This window comes from Hyperoodon ampullatus (genome assembly GCF_949752795.1).
Source record: "Hyperoodon ampullatus genome assembly, chromosome: 11".
In the NCBI taxonomy this organism is placed as follows: Eukaryota; Metazoa; Chordata; class Mammalia; order Artiodactyla; family Ziphiidae; genus Hyperoodon; species Hyperoodon ampullatus.
The window spans coordinates 93,007,694-93,029,006 of NC_136924.1; the positions used below are offsets into that span (position 1 = coordinate 93,007,694).

The 21,313-nt window shown below is 40.8% G+C and overlaps 1 protein-coding gene across 1 annotated transcript; it reads right to left on the minus strand.

Moving 5' to 3' along the window:
* Positions 1–318: 318 nt before the first annotated feature.
* DDX47 (DEAD-box helicase 47) lies at positions 319–20,827 on the minus strand. The gene is made up of 12 exons (XM_079715123.1): positions 20,735–20,827; positions 19,964–20,057; positions 9,332–9,520; positions 8,793–8,864; positions 8,456–8,574; positions 6,616–6,687; positions 6,373–6,489; positions 5,672–5,818; positions 4,986–5,123; positions 3,244–3,314; positions 2,536–2,665; positions 319–841 (listed from the first exon to the last, which is right to left on the minus strand). The coding sequence occupies exons 1-12, from the start codon at positions 20,819–20,821 to the stop codon at positions 710–712; spliced, it is 1,368 nt and encodes a 455-aa protein (XP_079571249.1). The 5' UTR covers positions 20,822–20,827; the 3' UTR covers positions 319–709.
* Between the last annotated feature and the right edge of the window lie 486 nt (positions 20,828–21,313).

Here is a 21,313-nt window from a genome sequence, read left to right on the forward strand (position 1 = left end):
TGAATCTATTCAGGGATCTAAGAGACCCTACTCCGTCCCCAAGAAAAACACAACCTCCTTTCAGCAGGACTTCCCTTTCAAAGCCATCCATCTTCTTGTTTCTTTGTTGATTTTTTTAAAGTCATAAATAATGTTTACCTCAAATTAAGGACAACCAATGAATCTGCCATGGAATCACCACTGTCAGTTTCTTACCTATTAGAAAGATCTTACTAAATCTGTAAAGTCTGTAACCCAAAAAGGTCCTCAAGGAGTTTGAATTTTTAAAAAATAATATTTAAATTTATTATTTCCCATTTGGTCTCATGAAACACGAGCTGAGACTGCGGAAGTACCACTGTTTTTAGATCTAGAAGCTCCTTTCCTTTACAATTACGGGTCAAGGGCTTCATTAGCCCAGTCCTCGACGTGCAGCTGAGAAAAGCACAGGTCTGGGTGAAGGGATAGGAGAGCACATCTTACTAGTGTCAGGAGCAAGGAACCAAAGCTGAAGAACAGTCCGAGTCTTGACATCAGCACTTCAAAAATATTCTGCAGGCAACGATGTTCTAACACACGGAAAGGGGGATGAGCACTGAGTGAGCGGGGCAGATTCTGGACACAATTCTGATGGATTTCTGCCTGCAGAACTCTGGAGGGAGAGGTCTCATTCTCTCCTTCAATCCTCTTTACAGAACAGAAAGCAGAAATCAAGTCTTTATAAAAGAGATTAATGGCCTTTCCGTTTCTTCATTTTTCCTCCAGCCACCTTGTTCCTGACACCGATTGCACCCTCCGTGTCATCATTGTCCCCAGCAACCCCCCACGAGCGCTTCTTCTTCTCTCCATGCTCCCTTAACTCCTGCAAGAGACGCAAAGGATGGGATTGAAAATGAAGGACTGTCACTGAGAGTGACACATCCTGGTCTCTGCTCCTTAAAATCAAACACTAAGTAACTCCCTAACACCTCACATCAGCAAAGGAGTAAGACCAAAATCCCAAGATACAAAAATGTTAATCTTACTAGTAATCAAAGACAGGAAGATTAAAACAATAAGCTATTATTATTATTCTGGCAAAGATTTAAGAGAATGGTAATACCTAGACCTGGTCAGGTGTGGGGACAGTCACATACACTGTCGCTCATCATGTAAAAGTGCTTTAGCTTTCCTAGGGGGGCAGTTTGACATTACGTATGAATTCGAATTTTAACTGTGTATTCTCCTCCACCCAACAATTGATTCTACTTCTAGGAATTTATTCTAAGGAAACAAGACAAGTGTGCAAGCTGTACATATCAGGATGTTCAACAGAGTCCTAATTAAAATACAAAAAACTGGGAAAAGCATAAACACACATCAATGTAAATCACATTATATATTCATGACAGAATTCTCTGCAGCCATTAAGAAATGATCCCATGAGAATTCTAAGTGCTAGCGTCTAAGATATCAGTTTCTAAACTTGCAAGCAGTGCTATTTTTAACAAACTGCATTCTCTCTCCTCAGATTACCAATTTTCAAAACACTGGAAAGTAATAAAATATGCCTAATGCAAAGTCTAGAAGACCCGATTTGGTTTCCCTTGACGAGTCAGAAGGCTGTTAAGGACCTTGCAACAACTCCAAGAGCTTACTCCTGCCACTGGTGTTTAGGAAAGTTTGGTAACTGAATCGATTCAGGGCTAAGACACAGCCTAGATGACACTTTTTGAATAAAGTTTAAATGTGAAAAAAAGAAAAGTGATCGCATGAATCTCTGCTAGTTCAAACAGAAAAATGATATACATTTAGATAAAGTCATATACAATTAGATAAAGTCTAATTATGGCTAAAGAAAGAAAAATAGCCAACTGTTATCAATGGTTTTCTGTGGGGGGTGGCTTATGTGTTTCACTTACTATTTTAATCCTTTGTGTATTTTCTAAAAATGTTTCCCAATGCACATGTAATATTTTTATGAACAAAAATACCAAACAAAGAATTCCATGTGGGCAGAAAAACAAAAACAAGCCCACACCTGAGCTACTCAGAAAGCACCCCATGGGTGAAGTTTCTTCACCCCTCAGACCAGCACCCCGGGGAGCAGACAGCACTTGGAAGGGGCTCCTTTAGAACCTTCTCATCGCCACTCCTACCGCCACCGCTACTATCAGTACCTACGCTGTTTACATCAGCTTGACTGATGCTCATAAAACCCTGTATTCAAGGTAACTATTATTCCTAATCTATAAATGAGGAACTGATTCTGAGAGGTTAGACACCTTGTCCAAGCTCACAGTTCACAGCTGCACCTCCCGATCTCAAGTCCAAAGGTTTTTTTTTTGCCTCATGTGAAACATGAACAGTGGCTGGGAATGTGGTCACTGTGGTCACACTGAGTCCAAACCCTGATTCAACCGTTTAGTTGTACAGTCGAAAGCAAATTGCCTACATCTGCACTTTAGTATGCTCATCTTAAATTTGGAATAAAATATTCCAAGTTGAGGATTAACACAATAAAGTGTCTTGCATGTAAGTTAACTTCCTTTGCTGGTGAGAAAATGCGTCGCTTACCATTCGGGCAAATCTTTGGGCCTCAGTCACACGTTCTGTCAGCATCATAACCTCGTCATCCTGGGTTGGAAAGACAGGCAATTTCTTCCCAATTAAGTGTTCTATGCGCTGGAAGAGTTCCACGTCGTATCTGAAAAAGGAAGACCGCCATGGCTCTGTCTGGCTGACAATGCACGTGTCTGTCCATTCCAAAACTACGATGCAACAGGGGCCACGGTTTTCAACAATATCAAACCTATTATTCCTTTTCAGAATAATAACTACATGCAATCTTCTGTGCACAGCCCAGAAGAAAACCACCCAACATATCCCTTACTCCCAGAAAAGCCCTGGGTACGTAACAATTTGTTCCCTGGAAAACAAAATCAGAAATAGTTATTGTAATACTGTGAGTTGAGGGAATGGTCACTGTTCTCTGGCTCCAGCATTTAAAAGAAATACCAGGGTTTTCTGTGTGTGTGCGTCTATATGCCAAGTACTCTACTACACATATGTAGTAGAGTATATGTTCTTTACATATACATCTCCAGTCTTCATTAAAACCCTGCTAGGTCGGTATTATTATTTCTATTTTACAAACGATGAAGGCGGGGATGAGGGAGGCTAAGTGACTGTTACAGTAAGTGGTGGAGTCAGGTTGCAAGTCTGTCTGCCCCATAGTTCTGCTCTCTTCTCTACATTGCTTTGCCCCAAAGCCGGGTCACTTACTGTGTGACAAAAGTAATAGCCTTTCCAGAGCGCCCTGCTCGAGCGGTTCGACCTACTCGATGGATGTAATCCTGAAACGAAAACGGTAAGTAACTTTGAGTTAGCTGGAATATAAATTAAAAGCTGTCTGTAAATTCTTCCTGCAAACCTTTGAAAGAAAACAGATTTGTGTTGGAACATGGAGAGATGAACTGGCAATCTGTTACAGAGATACATCTACTTCACTTTTCTTATTCTCCTCACAGCACAAAACTGACCCCCTTTTTCCTTTCTTTTATAGAAAGACAAATCTACAAAGCAAATCTCCATGGACATAGCACAGGCAGAGGAAAATGGCACTAGATCTAGAGGCAGACCTGGGTCACAGATCTGCTTTTGCCACCGACCAGCGACACAAGTGTCTCCAAGTCCAGAACTTCTCTGAACCCTGGTTTGTATCTATAAAACAGGGACACAAATACATGGCCAAACTCACACAGAGTTACTGTGAAAATCATGAGACAGGACCCTGCCTACAGCAGTTTAATACGAAGTCGAGACACACTAGCTGTTCTCAACTGGGGTCAGTTTCATCCTCCCCAGCGGGCATTTGGAAATGTCTGGAAACATATATGGTTGTCACAATGTCACCTGTGAGTAGAAGCCAGGAATTCTGCTAAGCATCCTACAATGCAAAGGACAGCCCTGCAACGAAGAATTCCCAGACCAAGATGTTAACAGTGCCGAGGCTGAGAAACCCTGGGATACACTGAGGACCACAGGCTGCCATTTCTCATCAGCTAGACCGACAGAGGTGAGCACGTGGTGCGACTGTGCCTCCGACGGTGAGCCTCTAACCCCTCTCCTGGGCTCCTTCATTCACATTCATTAATATCACATCCACAGGCATGTGCAAGATGAGGAGAATGAAAAGATCTAGAGCTTTCCCTGTTTTTGACACTTAACTAATCAAGGACACACACACACACACCAAAAAAACCTCCAATACTGTAACTAAGGAAAGACAGAAAACATTCCATTAAGAAATACACTCTGGATACAGTGGAATAGTATTCAGCCATAAAAAAGAATGACATCTTTCTATTTGTGACAACATGGATAGACCTTGAGGGTATTCAGCTAAGTGAAATAAGTTAGACAGAGACAAATACTGAGATCTCACTTATATGTGGAATCTAAAACAGAAACAAAAAAAACTGAGCTCACAGATACAGAGAACAGATTTGGTGGTTGCCAGAGGCAGGGATGGGTGTGTGTGAAATGGGTGAAGGGGGCGAAAGGTACAAATTTCAGTTACAAAATAAATAAGTCATGGGGACGTAATGCACAACATGCTGACTAGAGTTAAGAATACTGGACTGCATATTTGAAAGTTGCTAAGGGAAAATGCTAAGGGAAAATTCTCATCACAAGAGAAGAAATGCATAACTATGAATGGTGACAGATGTTAACTAGACTTACTATGACCAATCTGCAATATATACGAATATTAAATCATTACATTTTACACCTGAAACTAATATAATGTTATATGTCAATTACATCTCAATTTTAAAAAAAAGAAAAGAAAAGGAGGAAGAAGGAGGTGGGTGAGAGAGAGAGAAAGAGGAAGGAAGGGAGGGAGGGAGGGAGGGAGGAAAGGACAGGAAAAGAAAGAAAGGGAAGGAAAGGGAAGGGGAAAAGAAAAAAGAGAAAAGAAAAACACTTTGGGGCTAGAAAGTCAGGTTGGCAACAGGACTCACCTTGGAATGGGTAGGAATGTCAAAGTTAACAACTACATCCACATGAGGTATGTCCAAACCACGGCTTGCAACATCAGTTGCTAAAAGAATGGAACGAGCCTTTGCCTTAAATTTATTAAGCGATCCTAGGCGCTTGCTCTGAGACGATGAAACGAAGAAATGGAAAGAATTTTAATCTTGAAAAACTTGGAATCCAAGACACACAAACTAGACACACTAAATAAATACAAGAACCAAGAGAGAAATTTTTAAAAGGATGTTTCCCCCTTAGTCTGAACTAGGCTTCACAGGTCCAAAGGAAACATGGAAGCAATAAAAAGATATTTAAGACTAAAGCTAGAAAATACTAACATGAAACAGAGTTTGTTAAACATGACAGAAAGATAATTGGGAAATAATTTATTGAAAGTCTTTAGAGACGAGAGAGTCACTATTAACATGAGGGCTGAATAAATCAACTCAGTAGCTTCCATCCCAGACAACTACCTGTGGAATATTCTAATTTGAGCCTCTTGCTATCCTGAAAGGAGGAAGTAGCATCCAAAGCAACTTTAATGCCCATAAAATCAGGACAACTATGGGAAGATGCATTAGTGTCATGTGTTGCTATTGCAGAAATCTCCTGCTACAAGGTTTAGCTTTCTCATGCCCCCAGTTCACCACTAATGATTCCAAAGAATAGTTACCTGACTCATCTGTCCATTGAGGGGAATGGCAGTGAATCCAAGATTTCGGAGTAGCAAAGCTGTCCTCTGAGTATTGTTACAGGTGCTGCAGAATATCATAAAGGAGTTTCCAGCCAATTCATTTAGAATATAAACCAGGTAGGTATCCTAAGTCACAAAGCCAAAACAATATATGTAACTGAACCTGGAAGAAGGTTGGCGTCCTGGGCATATAAGTTATGTAAAAGACTAAGCCCATAGCTGCTTCTCAGTTATCCAGACCCCCAGCCGCCAGCTTTGCACTCCTTAACTGGCATTATCATTATCATCTCTGTGAACCATGAGTTTCACACACAGCCTGAAGCCAAGCACAAGGAGATCTGTACTCAGCAAGCACGCAAAGCCCTGACATCAAAGCACAAAACTAGGGTCCCTTGTCCATAAAAAAGCCACATAATAAGCAGGCAAAAGAAAAACTACCTCAAGGATGGGGTTAGGAAGGGATTGTATCATGACTTCATTACTGTGGTTTAATATGTTGTGAATTCCCGGAATGTTTGACTTTATCAGTGATAAATATAAGCATGGCATGAGCTCTAAAACAAACAGAAAGGACTCCAATCTGTAGCACAGCTCTTAGCTAATCAAGAGTTGACACATTTTCAGATGTCTTGGTGAAGAAGGAGAGGGAGAGGCAGGAATGATCAAAGCAAACACTTTACCTTGAACTTAGAAGGAATAAAAAGATAATATTGCTGTAACTTCTCAACCGTCTGGTATTTAGAGGAAACGGCACATTTCACAGGATTCTTCAGCGCTGCTCGCTGAAGTTTTTGCACCTGAAGAAAGAAAACCTAGAATAGTACACTGATTCCTAAATACTCTATTTTTATTATTGTCACTGTTGACTGTTTCTATTTATCAATTCTTATAAAGAAGAAAAGAGAAGTCCTAGTAAAGTTCACCTTCTTGGTCATCGTAGCAGAGAAGAGAAATGTTTTCCGATCTCGGGGAATCACTTTCAGGATCTTGTCAACCTAAGGCAGAAAGAGCAAAGGAAACCAACATGACGTTTAGACGGGACACCTGCAAATGCTGCTTGTGAAGGAGATGACGGGTACCAAACTACGTACATCACTGTGGGGATGTGGGGACTCAGAACGTTGATTCAGTTCAGCGAAAACTGACTGAATAGTTACTATTTGATACCATACCAGATGCTATCAAAAAACAACGCCAGTCAGAGAAAAGAACAGCTTAAATCAGCAGAGTAGAGCTAATCTGAGAGAAAAGTCAAGAATAAGCATGAATCAACTAAATAAGCTATGATGAATGGGTCATCAAAGAAAAGATGGAAGAGGTTGAAATCAAATGAAATGGAAAAAGAAAATCTGGTTTTGGTATTTCTCATCTCTGAAATCAAAGTCAGTCTATATGTATGTATGTATGTATGTATGTATGCATATATATATATATGTTTTTTCCCCAACGGTCTTTTTTAATTGACGTATAGTTGATTTACAGTGTTTCAGGTGTACAGCAAAGTGATTCAGTTACACATACATACATATTTACACTTTTTCAGATTCTTTTCCATTATAGGTTATTACAAGATATTGAATATAGCTCCCTGTGCTATACAGTAGGTCCTTGTTATTTATCTATTTTATATATAGGAGTGTGTGTATGTTAATCCCATATTCCTAACTTATCCCTCACCCCCCAAGTCAGACTATATTTGAAAGAGGATGCTGAGACTACTTACAATATCCAAGAGATGGAAGCAACCTAAATGTCCATAGACAGATGAATGGATAAAGAAGATGTGGTATATATACATAATGGAATACTACTCAGCCATAAAAAAGAATGAAATAATGCCATTTGCAGCCACATGGATGGACCTAGAGATTATCATACTAAGTGAAGTCAGACAAAGACAAATATCACATATCACTTATATGTGGAATCTAAAATATGATACAAATGAACTTATTTACAAAACAGAAACACATTCACAGACATAGAAAACAAACTTATGGTTACCAAAGGGGAAAAGAGGGAAGGATAAATTAGGAGTTTGTGTAGGTATATGTATATACACACATACACACACACATATATATGTATATATATACACATATTTATATATGTATGTATAACTGAATCACTTTGCTGTACACCAGAAACACAACATTGTAAATTAACTATACTTCAGTAAAAAATTAATTAAATTTAATTTAATTTAAAAGCAACAAAGGGGCTTCCCTGGTGGCGCAGTGGTTGAGAGTCCGCCTGCCGATGCAGGGAAGACGGGTTCGTGCCCCGGTCTGGGAGGATCCCACATGCCGCGGAGCGGCTGGGCCCGTGAGCCATGGCCGCTGGGCCTGTGTGTCCGGAGCCTGTGCTCCGCAACGAGAGAGGCCACAACAGTGAGAGGCCCACATACCGCAAAAAAAAAAAAAAAAAGCAACAAGGATATATTGTACAGCACAGGGAAATATAGCCATTATTTTGTAATAATTTTAAATGGAGTATAATCTACAGAAATATTGAATCACTACGTTGCATACCTAAAAATAATATATTATAAATCAACTATCCTTCAATAAAAAAGAAAGAAAAAATAAAAATAAAGAGGATGCTGAGGCAGTGACAGTGTAAAGAGCATCAAGAATGAAAAAAGCAGAGAGATGTTAAATTAACCAACAATGGTACGTGCCCCACAAAAGCAGGTATGTAATGAACCAGATTTTGAACAGATTTTGAGATGCTCTAGGAAGAGGAAAGATGTTGAGAGCTCACCTCTGTCTCAAAATCCATATTCAATATTCGGTCTGCTTCATCCATGACCAAATACTTGAGAGCTCTTAAGTTGAAACCTTTTGTATTTTCCAAGTGGTCAATCAGCCGACCAGGAGTTGCTAACAAGAAAAGTTGAGGAGAGAGGGCAATGTTTAAGAAAAAGGACAGAAAGAAAGTGACCACCCCCTCCCAACCAGAATTTCAGAAATTAAAAAAAATTAAACAAAAAATTAAATCCATTCTTTGAACTCTTTCCGCACAAAGAAGTTACACCCAATATCAGTAGATTTTCTCCAATTCATCATCACCACTGTCTTTTACCATTGTCATTACTCACCTATTACTATATGTGGCTTTTTGGCCAGGGCCAGAGATTGAGACATTGAATCAATTCCACCTACAATCACAGCTACAGAAAGAAAAAGTATATTGAAAAGAGATCCTTAATTTTTTTCCATAGTTTACCGTAAAGCCAATGACACATTTCCACTTTGATTTTTCTTCCCTTACAATTACAACTTTCCCCGAAGCTAGGTCAATGAACTTATGTTAATGACACTTCCTTCCATTCTCCTTTCACACTCATTCTCTCTCTCTCTTTTTTTTTTTTTTTTTTTTGTTTTTGCGGTACGCGGGCCTCTCACTGCTGTGGCCCCTCCCGTTGCGGAGCACAGGCTCCGGACGCGCAGGCTCAGTGGTCATGGCTCACGGGCCCAGCCGCTCCGCGGCATGTGGGATCTTCCCGGACCGGGGCACGAACCCGTGTCCCCTGCATTGGCAGACGGACTCTCAACCACTGTGCCACCAGGGAAGCCCCCCACACTCATTCTCAAACTGTGAAGAAATTCTGAAGATTCCTTTCCTCTCCACACTTACCACATTGCACCCCAATAGAAGACCCCAGGGCTTCAAACTGCTCTGAGATCTGAAAGGCTAGCTCCCGAGTGGGGGTGAGAACTAAGGCAAACAAACGCTGGGGCGTCTCCAGCAGCACATTCAGGATGGGCAGAGCAAAGGCCCCCGTCTTCCCAGAGCCGGTTTCCGCCAGCCCAATAATATCGCGACCTAGAAGACAAAGAAAACACCTAAGAGCAAAGAAATGCCCTCTGCACCATTTCCACATTATTCCACAAGGACCCAATGCTGGCACAAAGTAGACCATGAATAAATATTGGATGAATTCAGGGGAGGGGGAGGTTGATGAGACAGAAGACACAGTCTCTGTCTTAAATTAGCTCAAAATCCAGGGGTGAAATACGCAAATATGTTCTAATACGATAGGTCCCTACAGGATACAGTGAGAACAAAAAGGAACGAGCAACCTACTGCCAGGAGGAGTCAGGAAAGGTTAACAGAGGTGATGAGTAAATTAAATCTGGAAGGAAGCAAAGCAGGAAAGGAAGGGCAGTCCCATATGAGGAAAGACGCTTTAAAGAACACAGCATGTGGCTTTCCTGGTGGCGCAGTGATTAAGAATCCGCCTGCCGATGCAGGGGACCCGGGTTCGAGCCCTGGTCCGGGAAGATCCCAAATGCCGTAGAGCAACTAAGCCCGTGCGCCACAACTACTGAGCCTGAGCTCTAGAGCCCATGCTCCGCAACAAGAGGAGCCGCCGCAATGTGAAGCTTGCGCACCGCAACGAAGAGTAGCCCCTGCTCTCCACAACTAGAGAAAGCCCGCGCACGGCAACGAAGACCCAATGCAGCCAAAAATAAATAAATTAAATAAATAAATTAAAAAAAAAAAAGAACACAGCATGAGTTCAGAGAGGGAGAAGTACAACGTGGCCAGAACACAGAAGTCAAGGGGGAAAGGGAGAAGAAAAAGGAAACCCACAGCCATGCTAAGGAGTTTTGACATCTTCCTATAAGAGAGAGGAACTGAAGGATGTTAAGCAGGGAATATCGTGACCAATGTTATTCGTTAAGAAGATAAACCCTAGGCCTGATGGCATAAGAAGGACCCAAGGAGCTTAACAGTACAGCCATTTACACTGCTCCTTCTGAGGGAAGAATGCCAGAAGTAATACCTTAAGAATGGGTCCCCATGGTTTGTTATCACCAATCAAGCCAAAACTGAGAAGATTTGGCAATCAATTTCCAAGCCAAGACCACCGCCTCTATGCTGGCTGCAGCCCCCAAAGTAGCTGAGCACTAGGACAGCACCCAGTGGGAAGCCTTCCTGTCGAGTAATGACTTCCACAGTTGACTGCTGAGGCTTCCTTACATAGAGAATAACCCTGCAATAACCTCCTTTCCCTGAGGTAACCTGAATATGACTCTCTTCCCTACAACTTAAAATGAACTAAAGGGCAGAATGGGGAACACACAGGAAAATGAGAGCGCAGTTAGGGTACCAGGGGAGCTATGATGGTGGCCTGAATGGAGGCCAGCCGAAGTGAGAATTACAAAGTAAAGAAAGAGGTCCGTGGAACCAGAGAGTTGGCACCACAGGCAACACCTTTGGTATTTATGCGTTGGGTCTTTTTCGCACCTTAGTTCACTGGCAAGCATCCCTCGTACCAAGTTGAGCCATGTGGCTAAGAGGGTCTTGGTGCTCCGGCCAGATGTCAGGCCTGAGCCTCTGAGGTGGGAGAGCTGAGTTCAGGACATTGGTCCACCAGAGACCTCCCAGCTCCACGTAATATCAATCGGTGAGAGCTCTCCCAGAGATCTCTGTCTCAACGCTAAGACGCAGCTCCACTCAACGACCAGCAAGCTCCAGTGCTGGATAGCTCATGCCAAACAACTAGCAAGACAGGAACACAACACCACCCATTAGCAGAGAGGCTGCCTAAAATCATAATAAGTTCACAGACACCCCAAAACACACCACTGGATGTGGACCTGCCCACCAGAAAGACAAGATCCAACCCCATCCACCAGAACACAGGCACCAGTCCCCTCCACCAGGAAGCCTACACAACCCAGTGAACCAACCTCACCCACTGGGGTTAGACACCAAAAACAACGGGAACTACGAACCTACAGCCTGCGAAAAGGAGACCCCAAACACAGTAAGTTAAGCAAAATGAGAAGACAGAGAAACACACAGCAGATGAAGGAGCAAGGTAAAAACCCACCAGACCAAACACATGAAGAGGAAATAGGCAGTCTACCTGAAAAAGAAGTCAGAGTAATGATAGTAAAAATGATCCAAAATCTTGGAAATAGAATGGAGAAAATAAAAGACACATTTAACAAAGATGTAGAAGAACTAAAGAGAAAACAAACAATGATGAACAACACAACAAATGAAATTAAAAATTCTCTAGAAGGAATCAATAGCAGAATAACAGGCAGAAGAACGGATAAGTGACCTGGAAGATAAAATAGTGGAAATAACTACCACAGAGCAGAATAAAGCAAGAAAAGAATTGAGGACAGTCTCAGAGACCTCTGGAACAACATTAAACGCACCAACATTCAAATAATAGGGGTCCCATGGAAGAAGAGAAAAAGGAAGGGATGCGGAAAATATTTGAAGAGATTATAGTTGAAAACTTCCCAAACATGGGAAAGGCAATAGTCAATCAAGTCCAGGAAGCAGAGAGTCCCATACAGGATAAATCCAAGGAGAAATTCACCAAGACACATATTAATCAAACTATCAGAAATTAAAGACAAAGAAAAAATATTAAAAGCAGCAAGGGAAAAGCAACAAATAACATACAAGGGAATCCCCATAAGGTTAACAGCTGATCTTTCAGCAGGAACTCTGCAAGCCAGAGGGAGTGGCAGGACATATTTAAAGTGATGAAAGGGAAAAACCTACAACCAACGTTACTCTACCCAGCAAGGATCTCATTCAGATTCGATGGAGAAATCAAAAGCTTTATATTCAAGCAAAAGTTAAGAGAACTGAGCACCAAGAAACCAGCTTTACAGCAAATGCTAAAGGAACTTCTCTAGGCAGGAAACACAAGAGAAGGAAAAAACGTACAATAACAAACCCAAAACAATTAAGAAAATGGTAACAGGAACATACATACTGATAATTACCTTAAATGTAAATGGATTAAATGCTCCATCCAAAAGACACAGACTGACTGAATGGATACAAAAACAAGACCCATATATATGCTGTCTACAAGAGACTCACTTCAGACTTAGGGACACATACAGAATGAAAGTGAGGGGATGGAAAAAGATATTCCATGCAAATGGAAAGCTGGAGTAGCAATTCTCATATCAGACAAAATAGTCTTTAAAATAAAGACTAGGGCTTCCCTGGTGGCGCAGTGGTTGAGAGTCCGCCTGCCGATGCAGGGGACATGGGTTCGTGTCCCGGTCTGGGAAGATCCCACATGCCGCGGAGTGGCTGGGTCTGTGAGCCATGGCCGCTGAGCCTTGCGCATCCGGAGCCTGTGCTCCGCAACGGGAGAGGCCACAACAGTGAGAGGCCCGCGTACCACAAAAAAAAATAATAATAATAAATAAAATAAAGACTATTACAAGAGACAAACAAGGACACTACATAATGATCAAGGGATCAATCCAAGAAGATACAACAATTGTAAATATTTATGCACCCAACATAGGAGCACCTCAATACATAAGGCTAATGCTAACAGCCATAAAAGGGGAAACTGACAGTAACACAATAATAGTAGGGGACTTTTAACACCCCACTTTCACCAATGGACAGATCAACCAAAATGAAAATAAATAAGGAAACACAAGCTTTAAATGATACACTAAACAAGAGGGACTTAATTGATACTTATGACATTCCATCCAAAATCAACAGAATATACTTTCTTCTCAAGTGCTCATGGAACATTCTCCAGGAGAGATCATATCTTGAGTCACAAATCAAGCCATGGTAAATTTAAGAAAATTGAAATCATATCAAGTATCTTTTCTGACCACAACGCTATGAGACTAGATATCAATTACAGGAAAAAACCTGTAAAAAATATAAACACATAGAGGCTAAAAAATATGCTACTGGGCTTCCCTGGTGGCGCAGTGGTTGAGAGTCCGCCTGCCGATGCAGGGGACGCGGGTTCGTGTCCCGGTCCGGGAGGATCCCACGTGCCGCGGAGCGGCTGGGCCCGTGAGCCATGGCCGCTGAGCCTGCGCGTCCGGGGCCTGTGCTCCGCAACGGAAGAGGCCACGGCAGTGAGGGGCCCGCATACCACAAAAAAAAAAAAAAAAATGCTACTAAATAACCAAGAGATCACTGAAGAAATCAAAGAGGAAATCAAAAAATACCTAGAAACAAATGACAATGAAAACATGATGGACCAAAACCTATGGGATGCAGCAAAAGCAGTTCTAAGAGGGAAGTTTATAGCAATACAATCCTACCTCAAGAAACAAGAAAAATCTCAAATAAACAACCTAACCTTACACCTAGAGCAATGAGAGAAAGAAGAACAACAACAACAAAAAAAACCCCCAAAAGTTAGCAGAAGGAAAGAAATCATAAAGATCAGATCAGAAATAAATGAAAAAGAAATGAAGGAAATGAGAGCAAAGATCAAAAAATCTAAAAGCTGGTTCTTTGAGAAGATAAACAAAATTTATAAACCATTAGCCAGACTCATCAAGAAAAAAAGGGAGAAGACTCAAATCAATACAATTAGAAATGAAAAAGGAGAAGTAACAACTGACACTGCAGAAATACAAAGGCTCATGAGAGATTACTACAAGCAACTCTATGCCAATAAAATGGACAACCTGGAAGAAATGGACAAATTCTTAGAAAAGCACAACTTTCTGAGACTGAACTAGGAAGAAAGAGAAAATATAAACAGGTCAATCACAAGCACTGAAATTGAAACTGTGATTAAAAATCTTCCAACAAACAAAAGACCAGGACCAGATGGATTCACAGGTGAATTCTATCAAACATTTAGAGAAGAGCTAACACCTATGCTTCTCAAACTCTTCCAAAATATAACAGAGGGAGGGACACTCCCAAACTCATTCTACGAGGGCACCATCACCTTGATACCAAAACCAGACAAAGATGTTACAAAAAAAGAAAACTACAGGCCAATGTCACTGATAAACATAGATGCAAAAATCATCAACAAAATACTAGCAAACAGAATCCAGCAACACATTAAAAGGATCATACACCATGATGAAGTGGGGTTTATCCCAGGAATGCAAGGATTCTTCAATATATGCAAATTAATCAATGTGATAAACCATATTAACAAATTGAAGGATAAAAACCATATGATCATCAATAGATGCAGAGAAAGCTTTTGACAAAATTCAACACCCATTTATGATAAAAACTCTCCAGAAAGTAGGCATAGAGGGACCTTACCCTTTAATAAAGGCCATATATGACAAATCCAAAGCCAACATCATTCTCAATGGTGAAAAACTGAAACCATTTCCACTAAGATCAGGAACAAGACAAGGTTGCCCACTCTCACCACTCTTATTCAACATAGTTTTGGGAGTTTTAGCCAGACCAAATAGAGAAGAAAAAGAAATAAAAGGAATCCAAATCGGAAAAGAAGAAGTAAAACTGTCACTGTTTGCAGATGACATGATACTATACATAGAGATTCCTAAAGATACTAACAGAAAACTACTAGAGCTAATCAATGAATTTGGTAAAGTAGCAGGATACAAAATTAATGCACAGAAATCTCTTGCATTCCTACAGACTAATGATGAAAAATGTGAAAGAGAAATTAAGGAAACACTCCCATTCACTACTGCAACAAAAAGAATAAAATACCTAGGAATAAACCTACCTAAGGAGACAAAAGACCTGTATGCAGAAAACTATAAGACACTGATGAAAGAAATTAGAGGTGATACAAACAGATGGAGAGATATACCATGTTCTTGGACTGGAAGAATCAACGCTCTGAAAATGACTATATTACCCAAAGCAATCTACAGATTCAGTGCAATCCCTATCAAACTACCAATGGCATTTTTCACAGAACTAGAACAAAAAATTCACAATTTGTATGGAAACACAAAAGACCCCGAATAGCCAAAGCAATCCTGAGAAAGAAAAACGGAGCTGGAGGAATCAGGCTCCCAGACTTTAGACTATACTACAAAGCTACAGTAATCAAGACAGTATGGTACTGGCACAAAAATAAGTATATAGCTCAATGGAAAAGGGTAGAAAGCCCAGAGATAAACCCATGTACATATGGTTACCTTATCTTTGATAAAGGAGGCAAGAATGTACAATGGAGAAAAGACAGCCTCTTCAATAAGTGGTGCTGGGAAAATTTGACAGCTACATGTAAAAGAATGAAATTAGAACACTCCCTAACACCATATATAAAAATAAACACAAAATGGATTAAAGACCTAAATGTAAGCCCAGACACTATAAAACTCTTACAGGAAAACATAGGCAGAACACTCTACGACAGCAAGATCCTTTTGGACCCACCTCCTAGAGAAATGGAAATAAAAACAAAAATAAACAAATGGGACCTAATGAAACTTCAAAGCTTTTGCACATCAAAGGAAACCATAAACAAGATGAAAAGACACCCCTCAGAATGGGAGAAAATATTTGCAAATGAAGCATTAACAAAGGATTAATCTCCAAAATATACAAGCAGCTCATGCAGCTCAATATCAAAAAAACAACAACCCAATCCAAAAATGGGCAGAAGACCTAAATAGACATTTCTCCACAGAAGATATACAGATTGCCAACAAACACATGAAAAGATGCTCAACATCACTAATCATTAGAGAAATGCAAATCAAAACTACAATGAGGTATCACCTCACACCGGTCAGAATCAAAACATCTACAAAAAATAAATGCTGGAGAGGGTGTGAAGAAGAGGGAACCCTCTTGCACTGCTGGTGGGAATGTAAACTGATACAGCCACTATGGAGAACAGTATGGAGGTTCCTTAAAAAACTAAAAATAGAACTACCATATGACCCAGCAATCCCACTACTGGGCATATACCCTGAGAAAACCATAATTCAAGAAGAGTCATGTACCACAATGTTCACTGCAGCACTATTTACAATAGCCAGGACATGGAAGCAACCTAAGTGTCCACTGACAGATGAATGGCTAAAGAAGATGTGGCACATATATACAATGGAATATTACTCAGCCATAAAAAGAAATGAAATTGAATTATTTGTAATGAGGTGGATGGACCTAGAATCTGTCCTTCAGAGTGAAGTAAGTCAGGAAGAGAAAAATAAATACCATATACTAACACATATATATGGAATCTAAAAAAAAAAAAAAAAAACAGTTCTAAGAATCTAGGGACAGGACAGGAATAAAGATGCAGACATACAAAATGGACTTGAGGACACGGGGAGGGGGAAGGGTAAGCTGAGATGAAGTGAGAGAGTGGCATTGACATATATACACTACCAAATGTAAAACAGATAGCTAGTGGGAAGCAGCTGCATAGCACAAGGAGATCAGGCCATGCTTTGTGACCACCTAGAGGGGTGGGATAGGGAGGGTGGGAGGGAGACACAAGAGGGAGGGGATATGGGGATATGTGTATATGTATAGCTGATTCACTTTGTTATACAGCAGAAACTAACACAACAATGTAAAGCAATTATACTCCAATAAAGATGTTAAAAAAAGTCATAGATAAAACTTATTGAAATTATTTCTTACAATTCTTTAAACAGGCATTTAAAATTGTTACTGTTGATTATATTCAGAGAAATAGGACAGATACTCGATTTGCATAACTTTTGCTCTCAGTTTAGAACATGAACAAGATGCCGTGATTAATGATTTTTACTATTCTTTTTGTTTTCCTGCAGATAGTTGGCATAAAAATGGGCTATCGAGCACATCAAGTTGAAGTAAGTAGGAATAAAATAAATCGAAATCCTTAAGTTGAGTCAACTACAGAGTCAGAATATGATACTCCACTGGACAAATTTGCATCCAATTTTGGGGGGTAATTTTTGGTCATCAAAATAAGTGCATTTCCCATTAAGTTGGCAATAAAGCTTGAGGCAGAAAGATCACATTGTTTACTGTAAAACTGATACGATAAAGATTATATGAGATCACATGTATAGATACAGATATGTAAACTGTGATGGGATTTCAAATAACAGAATAATTATGAATTTCAAATTTTCATTTATATACAATAAAAGTTAATAGTACAGTATAGATTCAAATCTCTAGGCCATAGGCAGATAACCTGCTGTTAACATTAGTGATTGGAATTTTGTTCAAATAATAGCTATATAATTAGGACCACATTGCCTGACAAATGTTTGGCACATACAGCTTCCTAGGTTTCATACACCTTGGAGAGAAAGAAGGAAACATCTAACAAAAGTTGATAATAGCCAAAACAATGTGGAACAATCAGACCTTCCTCCCTCCCTCCCTCCCTTCCTTCCTTCCATTCTTCCATTTATTTTTTTGTCTTTATGTTGGAGAATATGCGTTAAGTGAGCTCTCTGATGTCTTGCCTTGAGGCTCATTTTATGCTTCTAAAACTGAATAATGGGATGGCACACCAGACTGCAGTGGGGAATTTTCCTTTGTAATCAGAGTTCTGAGGAGACATGTTATACTGTATCATATTAGAAAAATTAAAAAGGTCATCCATGCCTTTCCTGACTATTCTGTTCTCCCTTAGTGGGCAAGAGCAGAATTTCCTGAGGAAGGATGCTCTCTGTCAGGCAGACAACCCAATCCCCAACCAAAATAAATGAATAAATAGATTAGCTAATTAATTAATTTAAAATAAAGAAATAAATCAAAGGCTCAACTTTGCTACTTTATCACAGACTGCCTTTCAACCTTAAACACCAGGCTCTGCCTGGGGATCTCAAGCCCTCTTTAAGTGGTTTTCCAAGAGCTGCTTCCGTAACACTAGGCCTGACGTTAAATGTTACGTGGCTTGTTAGAGACTTGAAAAATCATCAAGCTGTAAAAGTCTGCGTTGTTGCTGAGACTCCAAAGGACTAAGCAGTGTTGGATAATAAACTCAAGTTGTATGAGAATTGGAACATTACAGACAAAGCATTACAACATGAAATTCTAATTTATTTGAATCAACACATATATGATTATTAACAAAATAACCTCTCTTGTGAGTGTTATTTTGTTTCTATAGACCTTTGGAATCATTCTTACGTAGAAAGTTCATAGGTGTGATGTACACAATTTATTGTTTGTGCTGGTGTTAGTACTGTTGACCTGTTATTTATTCTCATCATACTTTCCATGTACATTTTTGCAAATATAAACGTAAAGTTCATGTATTCTCAAAATTGTTAAAAATATATTGAATACATTTTCTTTCTTCATGCGACTTCCCAAAAAAAAAAGGAAAGAGAAATTAACACAACATTGTAAATCAACTATACTTCAAGAAAATAAAGAAATAAAAGAAAGTAACAAAAGAAAATGTGATTGACACAGAGGTTTCTAGCTTGGGAAACTCAAAAGCCTTAAACTGAGATAAAGGAAACAGAGAAATTAGTTCTGGTGGGAAAAATAAGGACTCTGTTTTGGACATAGGGAACTTGAGATTCCTGCATTAAGCTTAGAGAAAAATATCTAAAAACCAGTTGGACATACTTGTTTGGAGCTCAGTGAAGAAGTGTGGGCTAGAAATATAGACATGGGAGCCATGAGCATCTGACCAGTGCTCATGTGTGCTCCCCCAGGGGCAGACCAATTAGAATAAACAATTATGTTTTTTTTAAATTAATTATTATTATTATTTTTTTTTTTTTTAACTTTTGGCTGCACTGGGCCTTCATTGCTGTGCACAGGCTTTCTCTAGTTACGGCAAGCAGGGGTTACCCTTTGTTGCAGTGCACAGGCTTCTCTTGCTGTAGGCTCTAGGCACGCAGGCTTCAGTAGTTGTGGCACGTGGGCTCTAGAGTGCAGGCTCAGTAGTTGTGGTGCACGGGCTTAGTTGCTCCACGGCATGTGGGATCTTCCCGGACCAGGGCTCAAACCCATGCCCCCTGCACTGGCAGGAGGATTCTTAACCACTGGACCACCAGGGAAGTCCCAGAACTATTAAGTTTTGTATCTGTACAAAACTATCTATATATGCCTAGGTCCCATGCCTGGAAATTCCAATTCAGAAGGTCTAGGTTGGAGCCCAGAAATCGCTAGTGTTTTAAAAGTTCCACAGGTGATTCTAATGAGCATTGGCTGAAACTCACTGATGCAGACAGTATTAAAGCTTCAGAACTGGATGAGAAATCTTAGTTAACATTTTAGAGTGAGAAAAAAGGATAAAGACAGAATTAACACCGCAAGGCAAAGGGAAAAGAGCCAAAAGAAACTGAGAAAGAAAAAGCTAGAAAAACAGGAGAAGACAATAAACCCCCTCGTAGAAAGTAAGCTCCGTAAAACTGGAGAATTACTGTTTCAAAATCCAATAGGCCACAAACTTTTTATCTTTAGGGGCCGTATTTTATTTCACTTGACGTATGCAAAGCAATAGCTCTCAAAAGTGGTATTTAATTGAATATGTGTAACTTCATACTGAATCTGAAACAGGCCACATACTTAATTTCAACCTACCCTGTAAGGCCAAAGGAATAGCTTCAATCTGGATCTTTGTTGGCTTTGTCCATCCCAACTGGTCACAAGCTTCACACAACACATCTGTCACACCCTTAGAATTCAGAAAAACACAGTTTAGCAAAGAAAAACACACACTCACCTCCCACACAATTAAATGACTGTTAGGGCCGCCTTGCTGGTGACATGTGCGTCCCCTACGCTTTGATTCAAGAGGTTTTTATTGTGAGTCTACTCAGTCTTCTCCTTAACTCTGAGAACTGGGACAGGAACTTAAGACTTAGCAATCACTCTCCACTCGCCCGGGACAAAACCAAGTTCTTTGCTGTGTCACTTCATTTAATCTTCACAACTCTATACGGTACTTATCATAATCCCCAATTTACAGATGTGGAAAGTGAGGCAACGAGATAACTTGCCTCTAGTCAGTGACTGGGTCAGAATTCAATACCGGTTCATCTGAATCCAAAGCCCAAGATGCACAAAAATCGGATTCGCCGCATGGACAACATCCTGCACAGACACAACACTGCCACACCAAGGTGGAGTTCAAAAGGGCAAATGGGGGCTCTCGGGCACCGGCCGCCCTCCCACCACCCAAACTCAGAGCAGAGGGAGCTCGTCCGGAACCCGAGCTTTGGACATCCCGGGGTAAACCTGAGCTAGGCCCCGGCTGTTTTTTGCACACCAGCAGCCGGTATCGAAGGCAACCGGACCCTGACCGCGCCTGGCGCCAGCAGGAAAAAGGGAAACCGGCGTCATCACTCTTACCAGGTCTTTAAATGTCTTCGTTTCCGCCTCCTCCACCGCCATCTGGGGCACCTCAGCCGGTGAATCGCACTCCTCGGACGCCGCCATGTTATCCGCGGGCTCCGGAAGTGGGTCGGCGGCGCGCGGGATGCTGGGAAATGTAGTTCTCGTTCTCCCGGGTGGCGTGTTGTGGGCGCCCCCTGCGGGCTTGGCGGGGTTTCGCGGAAAAGCAGTAAAAAAAAAAAATTAGGTGTGGGTATAAGCGTTTGGAGTTGTGGAGCTGAGCCAAGTGCAGAAGGGCCTGATGACCAGGACCACTAATCTGCCCTTTAGGTCCCTTTAGAAAGTTTTCCCCACCTTTCACAACCGCTGTGTTCCTCCCTCTTCTAACCATAGAGTTTTGAACATGTTCATATTACAGTACTATTTATTTATTATAAATATTATTTCATTCATTTATTCAATAATATCTTGAGAGGGCTTCCCTGGTGGCGCAGTGGTTGAGAGTCCGCCTGCCAATGCAGGGGACACGGGTTCGTGCCCCAGTCCGGGAAGATCCCACATGCCGCGGAGTGGCTGGGCCCGTGAGCCATGGCCGCT